Source organism: Gavialis gangeticus, unplaced genomic scaffold, assembly GCF_001723915.1.
Source record: "Gavialis gangeticus isolate Ggan-Ray unplaced genomic scaffold, GavGan_comp1, whole genome shotgun sequence".
NCBI lineage: Eukaryota > Metazoa > Chordata > Crocodylia > Gavialidae > Gavialis > Gavialis gangeticus.
Window position 1 is genome coordinate 21,325,914 of NW_017729027.1, and position 17,260 is coordinate 21,343,173.

The 17,260-nt window shown below is 39.2% G+C and overlaps 1 protein-coding gene across 3 annotated transcripts in view; it reads right to left on the reverse strand.

Moving 5' to 3' along the window:
- COL19A1 (collagen type XIX alpha 1 chain) overlaps nucleotides 1–17,260 on the reverse strand; it is a 594,002-nt gene that overhangs the window by 387,327 nt on the left and 189,415 nt on the right. For all 3 annotated transcript variants that reach the window (XM_019520501.1, XM_019520502.1, XM_019520500.1), the window contains exon 13: nucleotides 10,395–10,448. In XM_019520501.1, coding sequence (XP_019376046.1) covers nucleotides 10,395–10,448 — 54 coding nt within the window. The remainder of the gene's footprint in view (nucleotides 1–10,394; nucleotides 10,449–17,260) is intronic.

Genomic DNA, 17,260 nt, shown 5'->3' on the forward strand with positions numbered 1-17,260 from the left:
TCAGATCTCTGAGGTTTGTGTATTAGCTGGAACTGAGAAACAAACAGTTCTACAAGTCCCACTGAACAGAGAGTAGGCTGAGATAAGAAAGGTCAAAGACAAAAGAAAAATTAGTAAAGAAAAGGTAGAAAGTTGTAATCATGACAGGCCATAAAAATGTGAGATACAAAGATTTTTGTGGGTGATATCTTTCACTGGATCAACAGTATAGTTGGAAGGAACAGACCAACATACAGAAACCCTTCATACATAAAAAGTATGTCTATATCCCTCCCAACTAAACAGCCGATCCACTATCACCCACAGAAATCTTTGCCTCTTCCAGGAGAGAAAACTGACTTGAACAAAAGCTAAGCTAAGTGGTTTTAGCAGTATCTTTCTGAAAGCCTGATAGTCGCCAACCAAAATTGAGTCTCCCCAGCCCCTCCACTTGAGCCTGCTCCCCAACATCAAAGGGATTTGTGTGTAGCATATCCCCCACACATAATTTGTCTCTTAAAATTAGCATTTCAGAAGCAAATTCCAAGGAAGAGCAAAAGGAGATCAGGGTTCAAGTGTGTGGGTGGACAACATATCTCAAAGATTCCCAGGTACTGACAAATACACTTCTTTTCAAGTACAAAACCAGAAGCCACCACAGACGCACCAAGATAACTGTAACCTATAGTCAGTCACTTAGAAAGCACCCAATCTGCTCTGAGAATGCTCATGCTACCCACATCCCCAACACGATAAATGCCTTTACCACAACCTCCCTTGGGAGCCTGGTCCAGTTCTTTACTACCATCCTAGTGAGAACGTTTTTCCTAATATCCCATGTAAGCTTTCTCTTGCTGCAACTTGAGACCATTGTTCCTTGTTCTGTCATCTGTCACCACTGAGAACAGTCTAGCTCCATCCTCTTTGGAACCACCCTTCAGGTAGTTGAAAGCTGCTATTAAATCCCCTCTCAGTCTTGTCTTCTCCAGACTAAATAACCTCAGTTCCCTCAGCCTCTCCTCACAAGTCCTGTTCCCTAGCCTTCTAACCATTTTCATTGCCCTCCACTGGACTCTCTCCAATTTGTCCATGTCCTTTCTGTAGTGGGGGCCCCAAAACTGGACACAGTACTCCAGATATAGCCTCACCAGTACAGAATAGAGCAGAAAAATCACTTCCTTTGATCTGCTGGCAATGTTCCTACTAATGCAGCCCAGTATGCTGTTAACTTTCTTTGTAACAAAGGCACACTGTTGGCTCATATTCAGCTTATTGTCCACTGTAACTCCCAGGTCCTTTTCTGCAGATCTGCTGCTTATCCAGTCAGTCCCTAGCCTGTACCAGTACATGGGATTGTTTCATCTAATTGCCATTGTTAGAGGACAGGAAAGAAGGTGCAGAAAAAAGGTTTAACAGCTTTCTGTATACATCCATATTCATATATAATATCTGAGCCATTGTACCAGGCAGGTTACTTGGCATTCCAATCTAAGGAAGTATTATCTGGCACACCAGAGGAAGGCAAAAACACCTTTAGTTAGATGTAGTTTTTGTGTACCATGCAATGTTTGTACCTTGCAATGGTCATATTAAAATATAAGCCTTGGTTCTGGAGCGTTGTGCAGAATACCCTAGGTCCTGCAAGTTCAGAAGTTTGTTTCTGCAGACTGGTGTTTTATAGCAAGCTCTCCTGTTACTCAGACCCTACAGTGTTGATCTGCATACTGGTAGAGATGTGTGACAGGGGCTGCATCTACACAAGATGCTGGTTGCACAGTAGCCCAATACTACAGTAGCATCTTGTTGCAACAACCATGATGTGACTTTACTGCACAGTAGTATTAAGCTACTGCACAGCAGTATCACAAAAAAAACATTAATTGGACGAGTTACCGCGACTGTGTGGTAACTCACGTTACTGCACAGTTTCAGTACATGTATAAAAACTTGTGACTGTGCAGTAGCTTAATACTAAAGAATACGCAGCAATGACAGTGTAGTCAGTGTCTTGTGTAGATGTGGCCAGGGTGTTTAAAAACTATTCTGGAATAGCCACTAAAAGGTTAATGTACAAATCATATACTTCCATATATAGCAACATCTGGGTAAAAGGCTGAAGCCTGGATGGGGTAAGGGTGCTGCCAAAGAAGCTGGCAACTGCCTCAAAAACACTCCTCATCACCATGCCTGTAAGTTACTTGGGAAACAGATCCAGAAACCCCAACTAGAACTGGAATAAGCTATCTGGAGAGTCAACTAAGTAGGAATCCCTACCTCACATGGTGGGAAGAAGACCAGACTTTCTGGTTCAAATCATCAAGCCTGAGGAAGGTTAGAATATAGAAATTAACAACATGACAAATAACTAGAGGGTCTGAGGTATTAGAGGTGCAACATATACTTTATAGTCCCTTCAGAAGAGGTCAAGGAAGGAATCTCTTCAACAAATAATACTGAAAGAAGGATATTAACTGTAGCTTGGACCTGACTATTGGTGGTAGATGCCCTGGCGGCAGCCACTTAGCTGTTACTCCATTATTTATCCACAGCTGGGAAGCATCTGGTTTGTCCATCAACCCCTCACCCCATTTCAAGATGTTTACTGTCACATGAATCATTAAGCTGGCTATAGACTATTAGGTTCAACATAAATTATTAGTAAGAACAAGTTGGGTCATTTTCTGAAGCCCAAGCAAGGTTAGGAACATCTCTGGGTCTATGGGAACACATTTCCTTCCACACCCATTCCACCATCTAGGCAGCAGGAATCCAGGGTCCAGCAGGGCTGGGAGCAATGCAGGGTCTAGCAGAAATAAGCCAAGCTTGCTGCCAATGGCCATGCTCAATGGCCCAACCTCCAGTGCCCTCCAGTAGCCCAGTGGGCAAGACAGAAAGCTTCCACACTCTATATGTCTGACATCTCTGGTCTATAAGGTACAAATCTTCCTGCCTTCTACCTGACTTCACACTAACAACTAACTATGTCTATCAGGTCCTGTTGCCATTGAACAAATTATATCACAAATATAGGCAGTATAATACCAACCAAAATACCTAGCCTCGTCTTACAAAAGTCAAGTGTCAACGGGTAGAACCTCTGCCTGAAGAAGGGTGTTTGTATTTGAAAGCTTGCAAGGAAGAATTTTTATAACTATTTTAGCTGGTCTAATAAAAGATATTAGATTTACCCCAAAAACTTTGTCCAACTACTAGAACCAGAGATACAGTATACTAACAATGTATTGATGAAAATGTCTCACTGAAAAAAATATAGCAAACTGGAATCTTTTGAGGATGCTAAAAGAATACTGGAAAAAAGAAAGAACATTGCTATTATTAAAACCATGTTTGTTGATGCATGTAGAAAATGTTCTCATACCTCTTCCATACATATTCCTTTACATGAATTCCATGCCCGGAATTTGGGTTCATTAGCTCAATCCAAACTTTAATTAAAATTGCCTGTGCTAGTGCAGATCCCCTGAAAACAAAGGAAACAACCCATTGTGCTGCTACCTATAGTGTGAAAGCAAATGACTACGGGTCCAATCAGTAATCCCCTAGTGAGTTATACAATGTACAAATCCAGAGCTATCAGGCTCACAATTTACTGTTCAGCGCACTCAGGAAATCTAAATAAAAAATATTAACTGTAGAGCCAGTAGGTTGATATCATCAGGGTGTGATCACTTGGGGTAATTTTTAAAATGGTATCGTGCTTAGCCACAAACAAAGGACTATTTTCCTGTGTGGACCTCATGTAGTTCTAATCTTGTTGCTGATCTTGCCCTTGTTCTTTCTCACTAAACATAATGTTAAAGAAACAGCACATAGTATATTTCCAATGATGATATTTGTTAAAATTCCTCCTCCGTCCTTATCTCAGTTGTGATAAATCAAAATTGCTAGACCTGATGATAATTCAGCCATAATGATTTTTTCCTGGCATTCCAATTTGATTTAAAAAAAAAATTACCTGTAGTATCTAAATGACACTTTTCATCGCCACCAGTATCACTGATCAAGGCAATGACCTCCCTATATGAGGAGTCTAGTTTCATTGATCAGAATTTCCTGTTCAATCCCAATTCAGCTGGCAGTAATATTAACAGCACATAGATTTTATTGTCACTCCACAAGTAGTTGGATATGTATTTACATTGCAAATCTGTTCTGATTTCATGTGGGATGTGAGCGTGATTGAAAAGTAATTATATATATCAGGGTTTATTTCAGCATCAGTTGCTGCCTCTTTACACTGCTGTCAGACAGCAAGCCCATACAGATTCACCTCCTGTAGTGATTAAAAGCTGATGGTATTATTAAGGTTAGAACTGGGCTACAACTGACTCCAAGTGAATTTTGTTATAATTGCATCCAGAATAAATGTATAAGCACATAACAAAAGGCGGAATACAATGGCAGCACATTAACTACTTCTGGCCAGTCTTCAAGAATCCCAAACCAGTGGCAGCAGCCTTACTACTTGTATTCAGAGTAAACCCATATGTTGTTGAATGAATTTTTAGCAACAGCCCAAATTGGGCCTCACCAAGCAATAAACAGGGAGCTGCACAGTGCGATTCAAAGTTCCCATGTCTAAAGTTGTTTTGAATGATACTAACAAAAGAAGATAGCAAGGGCAATCATTCTGGGGCCAGGAAAGTAACTATTTTAGGTCAGACACTTCAGCATTGCATACTAATGATTAACAATAAGCCCTGGCATCCCTCTGTCATTTTGGCTTACTCACGCAAGGGCTCTTCAGCTGGCAAGAAAGAGGAAAGAAAATATTAGAGTCAAAACAAGGCCTTCCGCTGTGGTGCCTTTTTCTTCAGATATGTTTTTTAGTTAAAATATTACATATGACTTATCTTTAAGTCACTTATTCAAACTATTCAGTCAATGCTTTTCACTTCTTTTTAGTGGTATGAGCTGAACCCCAAACTTAAAATGGTAGACCTCACTCTTCTGAGCAGTGGGACAGCAGCTGCCAACAGCTGATACCACTGACTTTACGTGTTTTCACTCTTTCTTTATTCAGCACTACAAATTACCCTAGTGTAAGCAGATTAACTTGTTTATTTCAGAAATATCAGATGTTACATTTCTGTATGTGGAATGAGTTTGAGAGACACTGATAGCAACAGAGTCAAGGATACATGATCCTTTAAGTTTAAACCTAATGACTGGTATTTCTAACCACTGTGCTAATTGAATCCAAACATTTTATTTAAATGTTGTTAAAAAATAATTATGTCTGGTCTCCAAGTAATGGAATATATTTTAGTATTTTGCACAATTTAGCTTCAAAAATATGCTTTTCTGGAGTTCCCATACTCATGATAACTTACTGCATTTTAACACATTGTAAGCCGCTGACCTAATTAAATCATTCAAAATGTGAAGCTTTAATATTTTACACATTCATACCATGCTGGTGTCAAACCTGCTTTATAGTTCACCAGATACTCAGTATACCTTACTCCTCCTCAAAGTTTTATGGAACAAGATCTTGTGTAGTAACAGAGATCGTGTAAGAACCAACATAGAAATGTCTCCTGAGCTATGGAAAGAACACAGATGTGTTTTTCCATGCTGTCAGCATATATGTATGCATGACTGAAGTATACAGTTCACCTTTGTAGACAAGCAGGCTACAAGAGAATACATCTTTGAATCCTTAAATGTAGTTTCAGCTGAATGCATAGTATACACTCTCATACAGATTAGATCTACTATTATCCAAAAATAGGACCAAAATCTACTATAAAAATATAGCACTTTACAGTAAGAAAATACCTTTCATGCAAATGATGCACTATATAAAAAGCCATATGAAATAAAGAGTACCATATTTAAGGTGCTTGCTTAAAAAACTAAAAACTGTATATTTAGCTTTAATTAATGATGCTTGCAGTTTTTAGCAAATTTTTATTTTCGTGTGAGCAGCACAGTATCCCTGTTGGTTGGTGAGGTGATAAAGCATCCATTGTGAATTCTTCTGAATTTCAGATCTGACTCTCTATTGCTTGGCCATAATTCTATTTATAATGTCAAAATATTCACAAAATAATATTGCGTTTATGTTCAGAGCTTCATCTGAGGTGCTTCAATTCTCACTACAGACCCATTGTAATGAGATGAAGGTCTTTGATATGCTGCAGAATCAGGACCTGACCCTAGGCTGACCTTCAGACAGGGGACCAAAGAGGGGACCTGGGTAGAAGAGATAATTATGTTTTATTACTGTCTTGCTGCTAAAACTGAACTAATACCCCATTTTCCAAAAATGAGATCTTTGAAAACCACAAATTTCTGCCCTCTTCACTTCACTTCTTTCTTTCTGTCAATTAGAAATAAGGCACACTAATGGGAAAAAATCTCTGGTACTAATCCATTCACCTGTGCAACTGGCTGAGAGGTCTCACATACCCTGGAAAAAGGAGAGGTAGACAAGGAGTGAGGAAAGTGCAGCACACGGCCTTGGGTTTTGGTGTGCTGCTAAATGCCAGAGGAGTTTTCCATTCTTTACTTGACTTGAAAAAGTTTTTATGGTTGGCTGCAGACTGAAAAAAGAAAGTTACTTAATAGTAACTGGAGTACTTTAAGATGTGTTGCCCACTTACCCATTCTCATATGTAGGAGAACCGAATTTTTGTATGTCGGCATTACCTACACAGGCTCCCCCGGACCCTCCACTTGAGCCTGCTTCCCAACATCAAGGGGATATAGGGCGTAGCATATCCCCCACACATAATTTGTCTCTTAAAATTAGCATTTCAGAAGCAAATTCCAAGGAAGAGCAAAAGGAGATCAGGGTTCAAGTGTGTGGGTGGACAACATATCTCAAAGATTCCCAGGTACTGACAAATACACTTCTTTTCAAGTACAAAACCAGAAGCCACCACAGACGCACCAAGATAACTGTAACCTATAGTCAGTCACTTAGAAAGCACCCAATCTGCTCTGAGAATGCTCATGCTACCCACATCCCCAACACGATAAATGCCTTTACCACAACCTCTCTTGGGAGCCTGGTCCAGTTCTTTACTACCATCCTAGTGAGAACGTTTTTCCTAATATCCCATGTAAGCTTTCTCTTGCTGCAACTTGAGACCATTGTTCCTTGTTCTGTCATCTGCCACCACTGAGAACAGTCTAGCTCCATCCTCTTTGGAACCACCCTTCAGGTAGTTGAAAGCTGCTATTAAATCCCCTCTCAGTCTTGTCTTCTCCAGACTAAATAACCTCAGTTCCCTCAGCCTCTCCTCACAAGTCCTGTTCCCTAGCCTTCTAACCATTTTCATTGCCCTCCACTGGACTCTCTCCAATTTGTCCATGTCCTTTCTGTAGTGGGGGCCCCAAAACTGGACACAGTACTCCAGATGTGGCCTCACCAGTGCAGAATAATTATTTCCTTAGAACTACTGACAATGTTCCTACTAATGCAGCCCAGTATGCTGTTAACCTTCTTTGTAACAAGGACACACTGTTGGCTCATATTCAGCTTATTGTTCACTGTAATCCCCAGGTCCTTTTCTGCAGCGTTGCTGCTTAACCAGTCATCCCCCAACATGGGATCGTTCCATCCTAACTGTAAGATTTAGCACTTGTCCTTATTGAACATCATGACATTTCTTTTGGTCCAATCCTCCAATTCGTCTAGGTCTCTCTGAAACTTAGCCCTATCCTCCAGCATACCTACTACTCCCCCAGCTTTGTGTCATACACAAACTTGTTGAGGGTGCACTCCATCCCATCTTTCAGGTCACTGATAAAAATATTGAACAACATCTCTTGTTATCTGCATCTCCAATTGCAGTTTGGCCTTCCTGATTTTATCTCTGCATGCCCAAGAAATACTCTTATACTTCTCCCTAGCAGTTTTTCCAAGTTTCTACTTTTTGTAAGCTTCCTTACAATAGATCATATCTTTGAACAAGTCACACAAATACACCACAACAACACCACAAAAAGAAAACCCCTACTGAACACATTCCCCTGTGTAGATATTATGAGAATAATCATCCATGCCATCCGACACAAGAACTTATAAGAAGGATCAAAGTTTATACTTTGAGGGGAAAAAGTCCTAACTCCCTTACTTCTTGCCTTCAAGCAATACCCAGATTTTGCCCAACTCACCACTAGAAGCAGACTCCAAACAACAGTCTCCAAATGGGATACATGCCTGCCTTAATCACAGAGACACCAGAGAAGGTAGCTGCAAAGGTAACTGAAGCCATTTTGGAGTGTGCTAAAATCATGAAAGTAGGGTCCCACCATAGCTACTTTCTTCATGAAGGTTAGGAAAGAGCTCTCTTTGGTCCTAACTTTAGAACAGCACATAGACAATAACATGGTATGTTGAATCAATGCCAGCTGATGCAAATGGACACCAGGAGGAGGTGGTCCTTGGGGAACTGTGCCAGCCCAATGACTTCGTGCTGGGGCAGTGGTCTCCAAACTTTTTTGATCGCGCACCCCTATCAGTAAAAAATTTTTGAGCACGCACCCCCAATATATGTATTTTTATATAAATATACATATAAATAGAAGTTCTAATATTTTCTTCCCGCACCCCAATGGATCATCTTGCACACCCCTTGGGGTGTGCGCACCCCACTTTAGAGACCACTGTGCTGGGGTCTGAGGTGACTAAAGGGACTTGCTCAGCAGGAACATGCACCATTTTATCTCATGCTCCTTCCTCAGCCTGGTCTTCAGTGACTACCAGATGTTACACTTGTTGGGCACTTTAAATTCCTAAGGCAATAAAACACCTTGTGTGCAAATCAGATGTGCAAATCAGCCCCTCACAAGAGGAAGAGATGTGAAAACCTGGTAATCTGGAAAAAGGCATCATAATATGACTAAGCAGAAAAGTGCCCTCTACCAGATCATGGCTAAGAGGGTAATAAAAATAAAGAAAAAAAAATGCTTAGGATAATCCATCTCAAACACCAGACTGGAAAATGGTGGTGCCATGTGAAGAAAGTGTGTGTGTTGGGGAGGAAGGAAGGTGGTGAGATGACTCCAGACAGTCTCTTGAAATAAATTGGTTTCAGTCTCCCAAAGCTTAGGTTTCTGGAGAAATGAAAATAAGGGAAGATAATGAAAGGAAGAGAAACCAAAGGGCAACAACAAAAAATGAAAGGAGTAGTCACTGCAAGTCTGATCATAGCTACCTGACGAGAAGTTGCTCTGACATCCAGGCAACTGCAAGAGAATGAAGACTAAGAATGTATGTTCTGCTGTTTATTCCCTTGGTATGGGGTGAGAAGCCTGACGGGATCAGCTGGAACAGGTACGGCTAAGCTAAAAAAGTATATAGTTAAAAGGCTCACAAACAGAAATGTGTACATGGAGAACTGCCTGAAGGATAACAAAGGTTTTAAAATCCCAGTACTGGCCTGTTCCTAAGGTTTTGCTACATCGTATGCTGGCAAAATACAAGTGCCAAAAGGTTGCCTCCTCTGCTGGGCAAGATGATGGGGTCAGGTGCCAAAATCATTTTGCCCAACGGGTGGTATATTTGTGATACTTTACATAGTCAAGTGGAAGACAGCTTGGCTGTTGGCTGCAAAAGCAGATGCTCTGGCATGTCCCTACTGTACTGATAAATATTGAGACAAGCTCTGGTACAGCAGGAATCTGGACCCACCGCTCTACATTATTTTAAATACACAACTCCTCTAACACTATGTTTACCTGTGACTCAGTCCAGCAAATCCCTTAGTCTTTCCTTCTTAGACATCTCAGACATCAAAGGGTTCAACTTCAGCTTTGCTCATCTCCCAATAATCTCTCTTCCTTCCAGAAAACTCAAACAGTGAACCCATAATTACCCGCAGTGCTCATTTCCCATTACCAAACTTGTTAACTTGTTCCATCTTATTTTATGGATCCTGAGCAGTAATCCCTAGGTATTTCCTGTCTCCTTAGGCACAACATCATGTTTGGCTAGATCCCAAACAGTATGCTAATAGTTCCTAATGTGCCTCTTAAATCTTGATCCCCAGATCCCTTCTTTTCTATCTCTTTTATTTAGGTTCCTTGTAGCTTACTACCTTACTAGAGACTCATTGTTACTGTTACATTGCATTTTTTTCAATTTATGTTTCAATTCACATTTAATCACATCCAACTCAGCCTGATGAAACTGGATGGGATGATGACATTGTAGGACATCCTGGACAATAATCATTCATGTTTTTACAAATACAGGTACAGAATTAAACACACTGTTATGGGTTACAGAGAAAATGTATTTTTAATACAACATGCACATTCCCTAAACTAGCAATTAAATCCCTTGCATTGTAGAAGGTAATTTAATTAATTTACATAAAACTGTCCTTCCCACCAAAACACATTTAAATTATAGACCGTTTAAATATTAATCAACTTACATCTTTTCCATGAATGCCTTCTTGTCCTGGTTCTCCTTTATCCCCTTTTCCACCCTAGGAGAATTAATATATATTTTAGTTTTCTATACAAAAATTGCATTAAATTGGAAAACCATGTTTTGGATAAAAACATCTATTTCATAACTATCTCTCTATATCATATCATCTAGACCTTATTAAAAGCACAGGCAAAGCTATTTCCTATACTCCAGGAGAAGTATGATAAAAAAAAATTAAAAGCCCTGCATAAGTGTCCTAGAAGCTGGTGCTCCTTACCTTTTCAAGGGGTATTAACCAGCCAGAGGAAAAACCATGTACTTATATTTGTCACACTGCACCCACAAAAATAGGGATGGTGAAAAAATTAAAAGAAACAAAATGTTTTATATTAGGATACAGTCTTTTCTCTGGAACTGGGAATTGACACCAACTTATTATTGTAGCTAAAATAGTTTGTGTACTGATGCTGGGTTTGACTAAAAATATATGTGTGACTTCTACAGAACTTAAGTAAATTGCTTCCCTCTGCCCCACTGTAAAATCAATGGTTTATTATTTTAATCTAGTATTTTTAACTGCCCAGAAAAAACTTATAAAAGCAAGGGGTTGCACTCAGGTAGAGAAAAAGTATTTATCGTTCTCCTGCACACCCTGTCAAATGGCCCATCATGACAATTAGTGGAAGCCCCACATGTAAATATGGAAAGTGTACATTCCAGAGAAATAATTCTAAGTGTGGTTTAGAAACTTTTACAAGAACATGGTTTACAGGATTTTTATACAATACAAAAGATTGAGACTACATTTTTATGTCATACCAAATTGCTCCATGGAATTTGAATTTCAGTTTGAATTTCTTATCACTTAGAAATAAAGTATATAGTATAAAGATACTATGTCTACAAAGTAATACAAAATGCAAGCTGTCTATTAGCCATCCAAAGATCTCTGACAAATATTGATGATGTAAAAAAGACAAGCTCTAAGAAAGGCTCTATCAGGGCCACAACTGCATACATATTTGTGCAATGCTGGCAAAATAATTACCCTGATATAGACATCTATTTGTTACTGTAATATAATTATTAAATATGAATAATAAGAACAGCAAACTTCCACTTTCCTATTATGGTTCTTGTTGAGAATAGTGTCCACAATGACCTTAATGCAACTGTTTATTGATACCTACTATTGTATAAAAAAATAAAATTCTCCTATAATAAGTCATCTTTTGTATTAGTCAATAAAAGGAGATGCTGCCTTGAAAAATCAGAACAATGTATATTTCAAAATATTAAAGTACAAACTTTGGAGACATGTGAATATTTTGTGAATAGAAAGGAAAAGATAGTACACAGGATTCTCCAGGACAGAAGGATGTAGACTGGTTCATATATTTCCATAGGAAGAATTACAAAATAAAAATCTCTTTTAATGTTACAAGAAAGGAGTCAATTCTTTACAATTTTATATCATCTCATTTTACTTAAAGCAGCTTCCATTAAGAATTACAGAGATTTCTGCCTAAGTAGGCTACACTAAACACCAAACCCTTTGTCAAGCAAAGAGAGAACACTGTACTGTCATCTCAGTTATCTCAAGGGGACTACATTGATATGAGCAGTAACTATTCATTATGTCAGAATATTCTTTATACTTCTGTTATCTAAATGATATAGAACGGAGATCATTCAGTTAATTTCATTTGTGACATGACCCTGATTCAAAGCTATTTCTCCAGTGGCAATAACAGAGAGCATTTAATCTAATAATAAAAGAGCATTTTTGCAAAGCAAGTTTCTCTTAGCTTTCTTAATCAGCTAAAGCTTACAAATAAATTAGCATCCACAGGACCATGAGTTTAATTGTCCCATACACAAATGGCCTCTAGGTAGTTCCTTGTTGTAACTCTAGTACATCTAATTCACAACAAACATAATGTTATACATTAGCCCATATTATTCATTCAAGTCTTTTCCTCAAGTATTCTCTCATCCTTTTATATCTGGCAAAAAGTACAATTTAAACTGGAGACCTTCACATATACTCACTGAAAAAAAGTCCTAAGAACCATTTTCTCTCTCTACCATGGCACTGTTCAAGACAGCAGCATCTACTGACAAGCAACTTAAAATGTAGCAGTTAAAAGCCCAAATGTATGCTATTTTTTAAATATCTCAAGTAAGACTATAGAAGAAAATTAAATAAGCTATCTTTTCCGTTTGTATCCCTCTGACAGACTGAGGATTTCACCATCTTTCAACTCACATGAGCCAAATCATCATTATAGTCTGACAATATTTCTAAAACTACAATAATGTATTTGCAATAATATTTGTTCCTATAGTTGAATTATTTTAACATCTCAATTTCTATTATTTTTAGGATATTTCAAAATTGGACTAATTTAAAGATTTTTTCATGGTTTTTCTTTATCTGTTTACAAATTCTATGTACATGGAAATAGGAGGAATATACATAGTATTGTTGGAAAAGTGATGCCATTTTGTAAATTCATGAATGTCTCTATGAGTCTGAGAATAATAAATCATTCCTTAATACTGTCAAACATGTACACTGGCAAAAACAACATACATCGAGAGGTCACCTAAAACAAGAGCTCTCCGTGTCATTTGGTTACAAAGGCTGGGTTAGAGTTTATGTTACACCATGATGCAGGCCTTGAAGTACATGCCTCCTTACCTGCACTCATTGCAGGCAAGTGGTGAGAGGTACAAAAAATATGCTAGTCCTTCTGATTCAAAAGACATCAGAAATTCAATAAGCTTATTGTTTCCTTAGGAAAGACAAAACCAAAGAGCTTTTAGCAGTGAGACTAGGATACTTCCATATTGAAAGAGCCTTGGGCCAGCCTGCCGCAGTAGGACTTTCATATGAACATATACTGATTTTTCACTATATTAAAGTACTTCCAGTCAACAAAGCTATGACAAACATTGCGTGGATTGTGTCTTTTCAAAACAAGAATTCCAGTGCAGCAGAGTTCCAATTCTCATCATTTCCTCTTATGTAAACTGAGCCAAACCGTGTTTTTCCTGCCGTTAGGGCAGCACATTATATAGTGCATGATTGACAGTTTTAAATGTAATCAGTCTGAAGAATTTACCACTCAAAAACGTTTCGCAGGGGTTATAAATAGTCAATATTATGGGTTACCTATTAAGTTTCCAAAAGAGTGTTGAAAGCTTTCCTAAGTCTAATATTCCAATCTGTTCAGACCATCTTCATAAATTAAATCTCACAAATTAAAGATAATTTGTGAGATTTGCAGAAACAGGGCTGGAAGCACTGTACCTTATTTGTTACTTAATTAAAGCTAATCCAGTACAATATTGAATTACTTCCAGAGATTTCATTTCCTGGGTTGGATTCTGCTTTCAGTTGCACCCATGTGGAGAGGGCATGTGCTGTTCATGTGAAATCTTGAACCTAATAAAGTCAATGGGAATACTCGTATCTTTAAGAGGGCCAGGAGTTGACTCATGGTCTTTACAAGAAGCTGTAAACATGTGTGTCAATTTTTAACCCTTTCCAATTTTGCCTGAGTTAAAATTGAATCAGTTATGACAATGCTGAAAGCTGGCAATACTTTTTCACTTTACTCCTGCAGTTTTTATTTTAAATTACACAAAAGGCCATCATTAATGTAAATTGAAAAAATAACACTAAAAACATCCAAAAATAAGGTATCATACGCAGCATTACCTTATCAATGTTACTTATTCTGTATTTCTAATTTCCTTGTTCCTTGATGTATTCCTGTTTGCATTGTCTGTCCAATTTCCTAAATACTCAGATTATCAATTATGGTAATGGATGAAATACTGGTGAGAAACTTTTGAAATATTCTCATTTTATGACGTATTATTTTAGATCTTTAACAAAGATAGTTAAAGCTAGTTTTGCTACTGCTTTATTAGAGCAGTATTTGTGATAGAAAACTTCGTCTTACAATTAAATGTCTTTATTACTTTCTTTTCATAATTTATAAGTTGAATCAAATTAAAAGCAATGCTTATTCTCTCTGTCAATTGTATGAATATAGCCAACTAGAACATTTGGCTAAAAACATCCCTTAGTGCTCCGTGAGAGACAATTGGGCCTCCATCCCAATGACCTTCTCACCAACTGAACCAGAATCTCTCTAGGAGCACTGGGACACTATATTCCAGAGAAGATGAAACTTTAAAGCTTCATAGGACCACTACTTATACAGATACTTTGGTTCTCCACACAGATCATCCACTGAAACTAATCTACTTCATCACCTACCGCAGTTCAAGTTTGGAGGACGTGTCCATGGAAACAGAAAAGCACACATAAGTAACCTAATTCCATATATTTGTAAAATCTATACACTCCACAGAACTATTACCTAGGCATGGACCAGAAACAACAGTGAAAAATATTGTGAACTGAAGCTGGTGCTGATCGATGCAAAATCTACTGCTAAAAGACAATCTTTGAACTAAGCAGTGAGGGTGCTTAATATAGCCTGCATCACAGAGCTGGGCGGATGACACTAAGTCCTGCACTAATCCACATCTATTTCCAACCCCTATAGGGAACTCTGTATACCAAATCTACAAAAGTGAAGATTGCATTCATTTCTGCAGCAAATATCAAATGCAAGACAGGAGCCTCAGGTGCAATAATTTTATTCAACTTAATTCATCCCAAAAAACTAACTGATCTTGTGATTCAGCCACAGTAACTGACCTTTGTGATTGTTTATAGAATCATTGTAAATGAAATGATTCAGAAAGAAGCTCACCAATACTTTGTTGGCAATGGTGGTGAAGTAATCCAGTTTTATTACCCTGTAAGATTTTATCATATTTTATATGTGGCCTACTGCTTTTCTTAGGTACTTCCCCTGCAGTTGGTCACACCATAGATCCAATCTTTGGCCTACGTATTAAGATCAAGGTTACCTTGCTATGGAAGTGGTCAGAAACCATCCATCTCCCAGGGGAAAAGAATGACCAATGATCCTGATTCAATCATAAAGACTCATGGACTCCAAAAGAAATCCAAAGTCTACTAAAGAATCAGAGCATTCCATCCAAGGGACAAGGAGCTGTGGCCCTTGGGAATTATAACCCTAATAAATAAGAACCTTTACTATAAGTACAGTAGCCTGCAATAGCTTGTTCCTCTCCATCATCCAAAGATTGGACTGATTTTCTGGTACTCCAACTTAGATGAAAAGAAAGATGTAAACATGAGCACTGATGGCAGCAAATAAAGGATAATATACACAGGATGACACATAACAAACTTATTTCTAAATTGCTAAATTGAAACTATGGCACAGGCCAAGAAAATCTTTCTGTCAGCCTCCATTGAAGCTCTTAAATCCATCCTCAAGGAACTATGCAAGGTGGCCAATACAGCTTTATCAGTACTTATTGTCTACAGCCTGAAACAGAACTGAGTACTACATGGAGTATCGTCCTAATTCACTGAAAAAAATCGTGTGCATTTGAGAAGCCTCAAAGTACACAGCTGCACCCTCTTTATACCCAGTAACCAAAAGCTCACTTTCAAGCACAGCCTACAGTTTGCTGACTGAGAAACACCAGATACCCTTATGGAACCAGGACCTAAACCTTGTGAAGCCCCTTCCTCGCTTGTAAGAAAATCATGAACAGTGGATACAACTGCTGATTGAAACAGTAAATATATCAAAGAATGCATCTTTTCCTTCTTCTACACACAGTAGTCCTAACAACACTGAATAAACCCATCCTGGAGAACCACTGCCCAGTGTCAAATATCCCATTCTTGAGCAAGCTCACAGAGCAGCTAGCATAAGGCCAACTTTACAGCCAACTAGCTAAAGTTAATATTCAAAACAAACACAAACTGGAGTCAGGCCAGGCCAGGAAACTGAAACCACCTTAGTGGCACTGATGGATGATCTCTTCCTGTCAGAGTGTAAAGAGGGCAGATATCCATTCTCATTCCTTGAAGCCAGGGTCATAATGCAACATGATTTTGGTAAATTTGAGTAATAGTCCAAAATCAACATCGTGGGCACGTCCACACATGCAAGCATGTGCACTTGCAGCAGCTCAAATAGAAGTGGTGCAAATTTGAATCGGGGCTTTTTGCCTCATGCACTTGGTTGTGGAGCAAATTGTGCCACTTGGGGCAAATAACCCTGCCTGGCTCCTCCCAGATCTTCAGCCAGGGGGAGCTAGAGCCCCGGGCCAGCACCTGTGCTGTCCCCAGCAGTATAAAATCTGCTCTGTCCTGGCCCTAGCAGTAAAAAAAGCCACGCTGGCAAGTAGCTCAGGGCTACTAGCTCTCAAAAGCTGCTGGGGCCCAGCCAATTGGTACCTGGGGACCCTACCCCTTGTGCCAGCTGGACTGCTGAAGCAGCCCTGAGAATTCCCTGCACCCTCTACCCACTGCAGCAGTCTGGCAGTGGGGGCTGCTGCCTGGCTGTGACCTGCTGTGCACATGCCAGACTCGGATTGGGACTGCAGAGCCAGTAGAGGCATCTGCCTCTTTGGGTCAGCTCCCAGTGGACTGCGGTTGCAGGGTTGGCCTTTGTGCGACACTACTGTCATTTGTCCCCCCTGCCCCGCCATCTGGGCAGCTATCACCGGGAAGACGTTCCAGGTGTGGTGGCCTGCTTTGAACTGTCAAAGCATGTCCTCCTAGCCCCATTTGGCCAGGAGGTCAGCCACAGCCAGATGGGTCCAAGGTGGCAGCTCTCAGCAGGCAGGGTCCTGCCACTGGCAACCCTAGCAGGAATTCTGTTGTTTCCTATAGGAAAATTGAAAAATCTCTGATAAAAAAAAATCCCAAAGTCACTCTGTAAAATACCCTCAAAT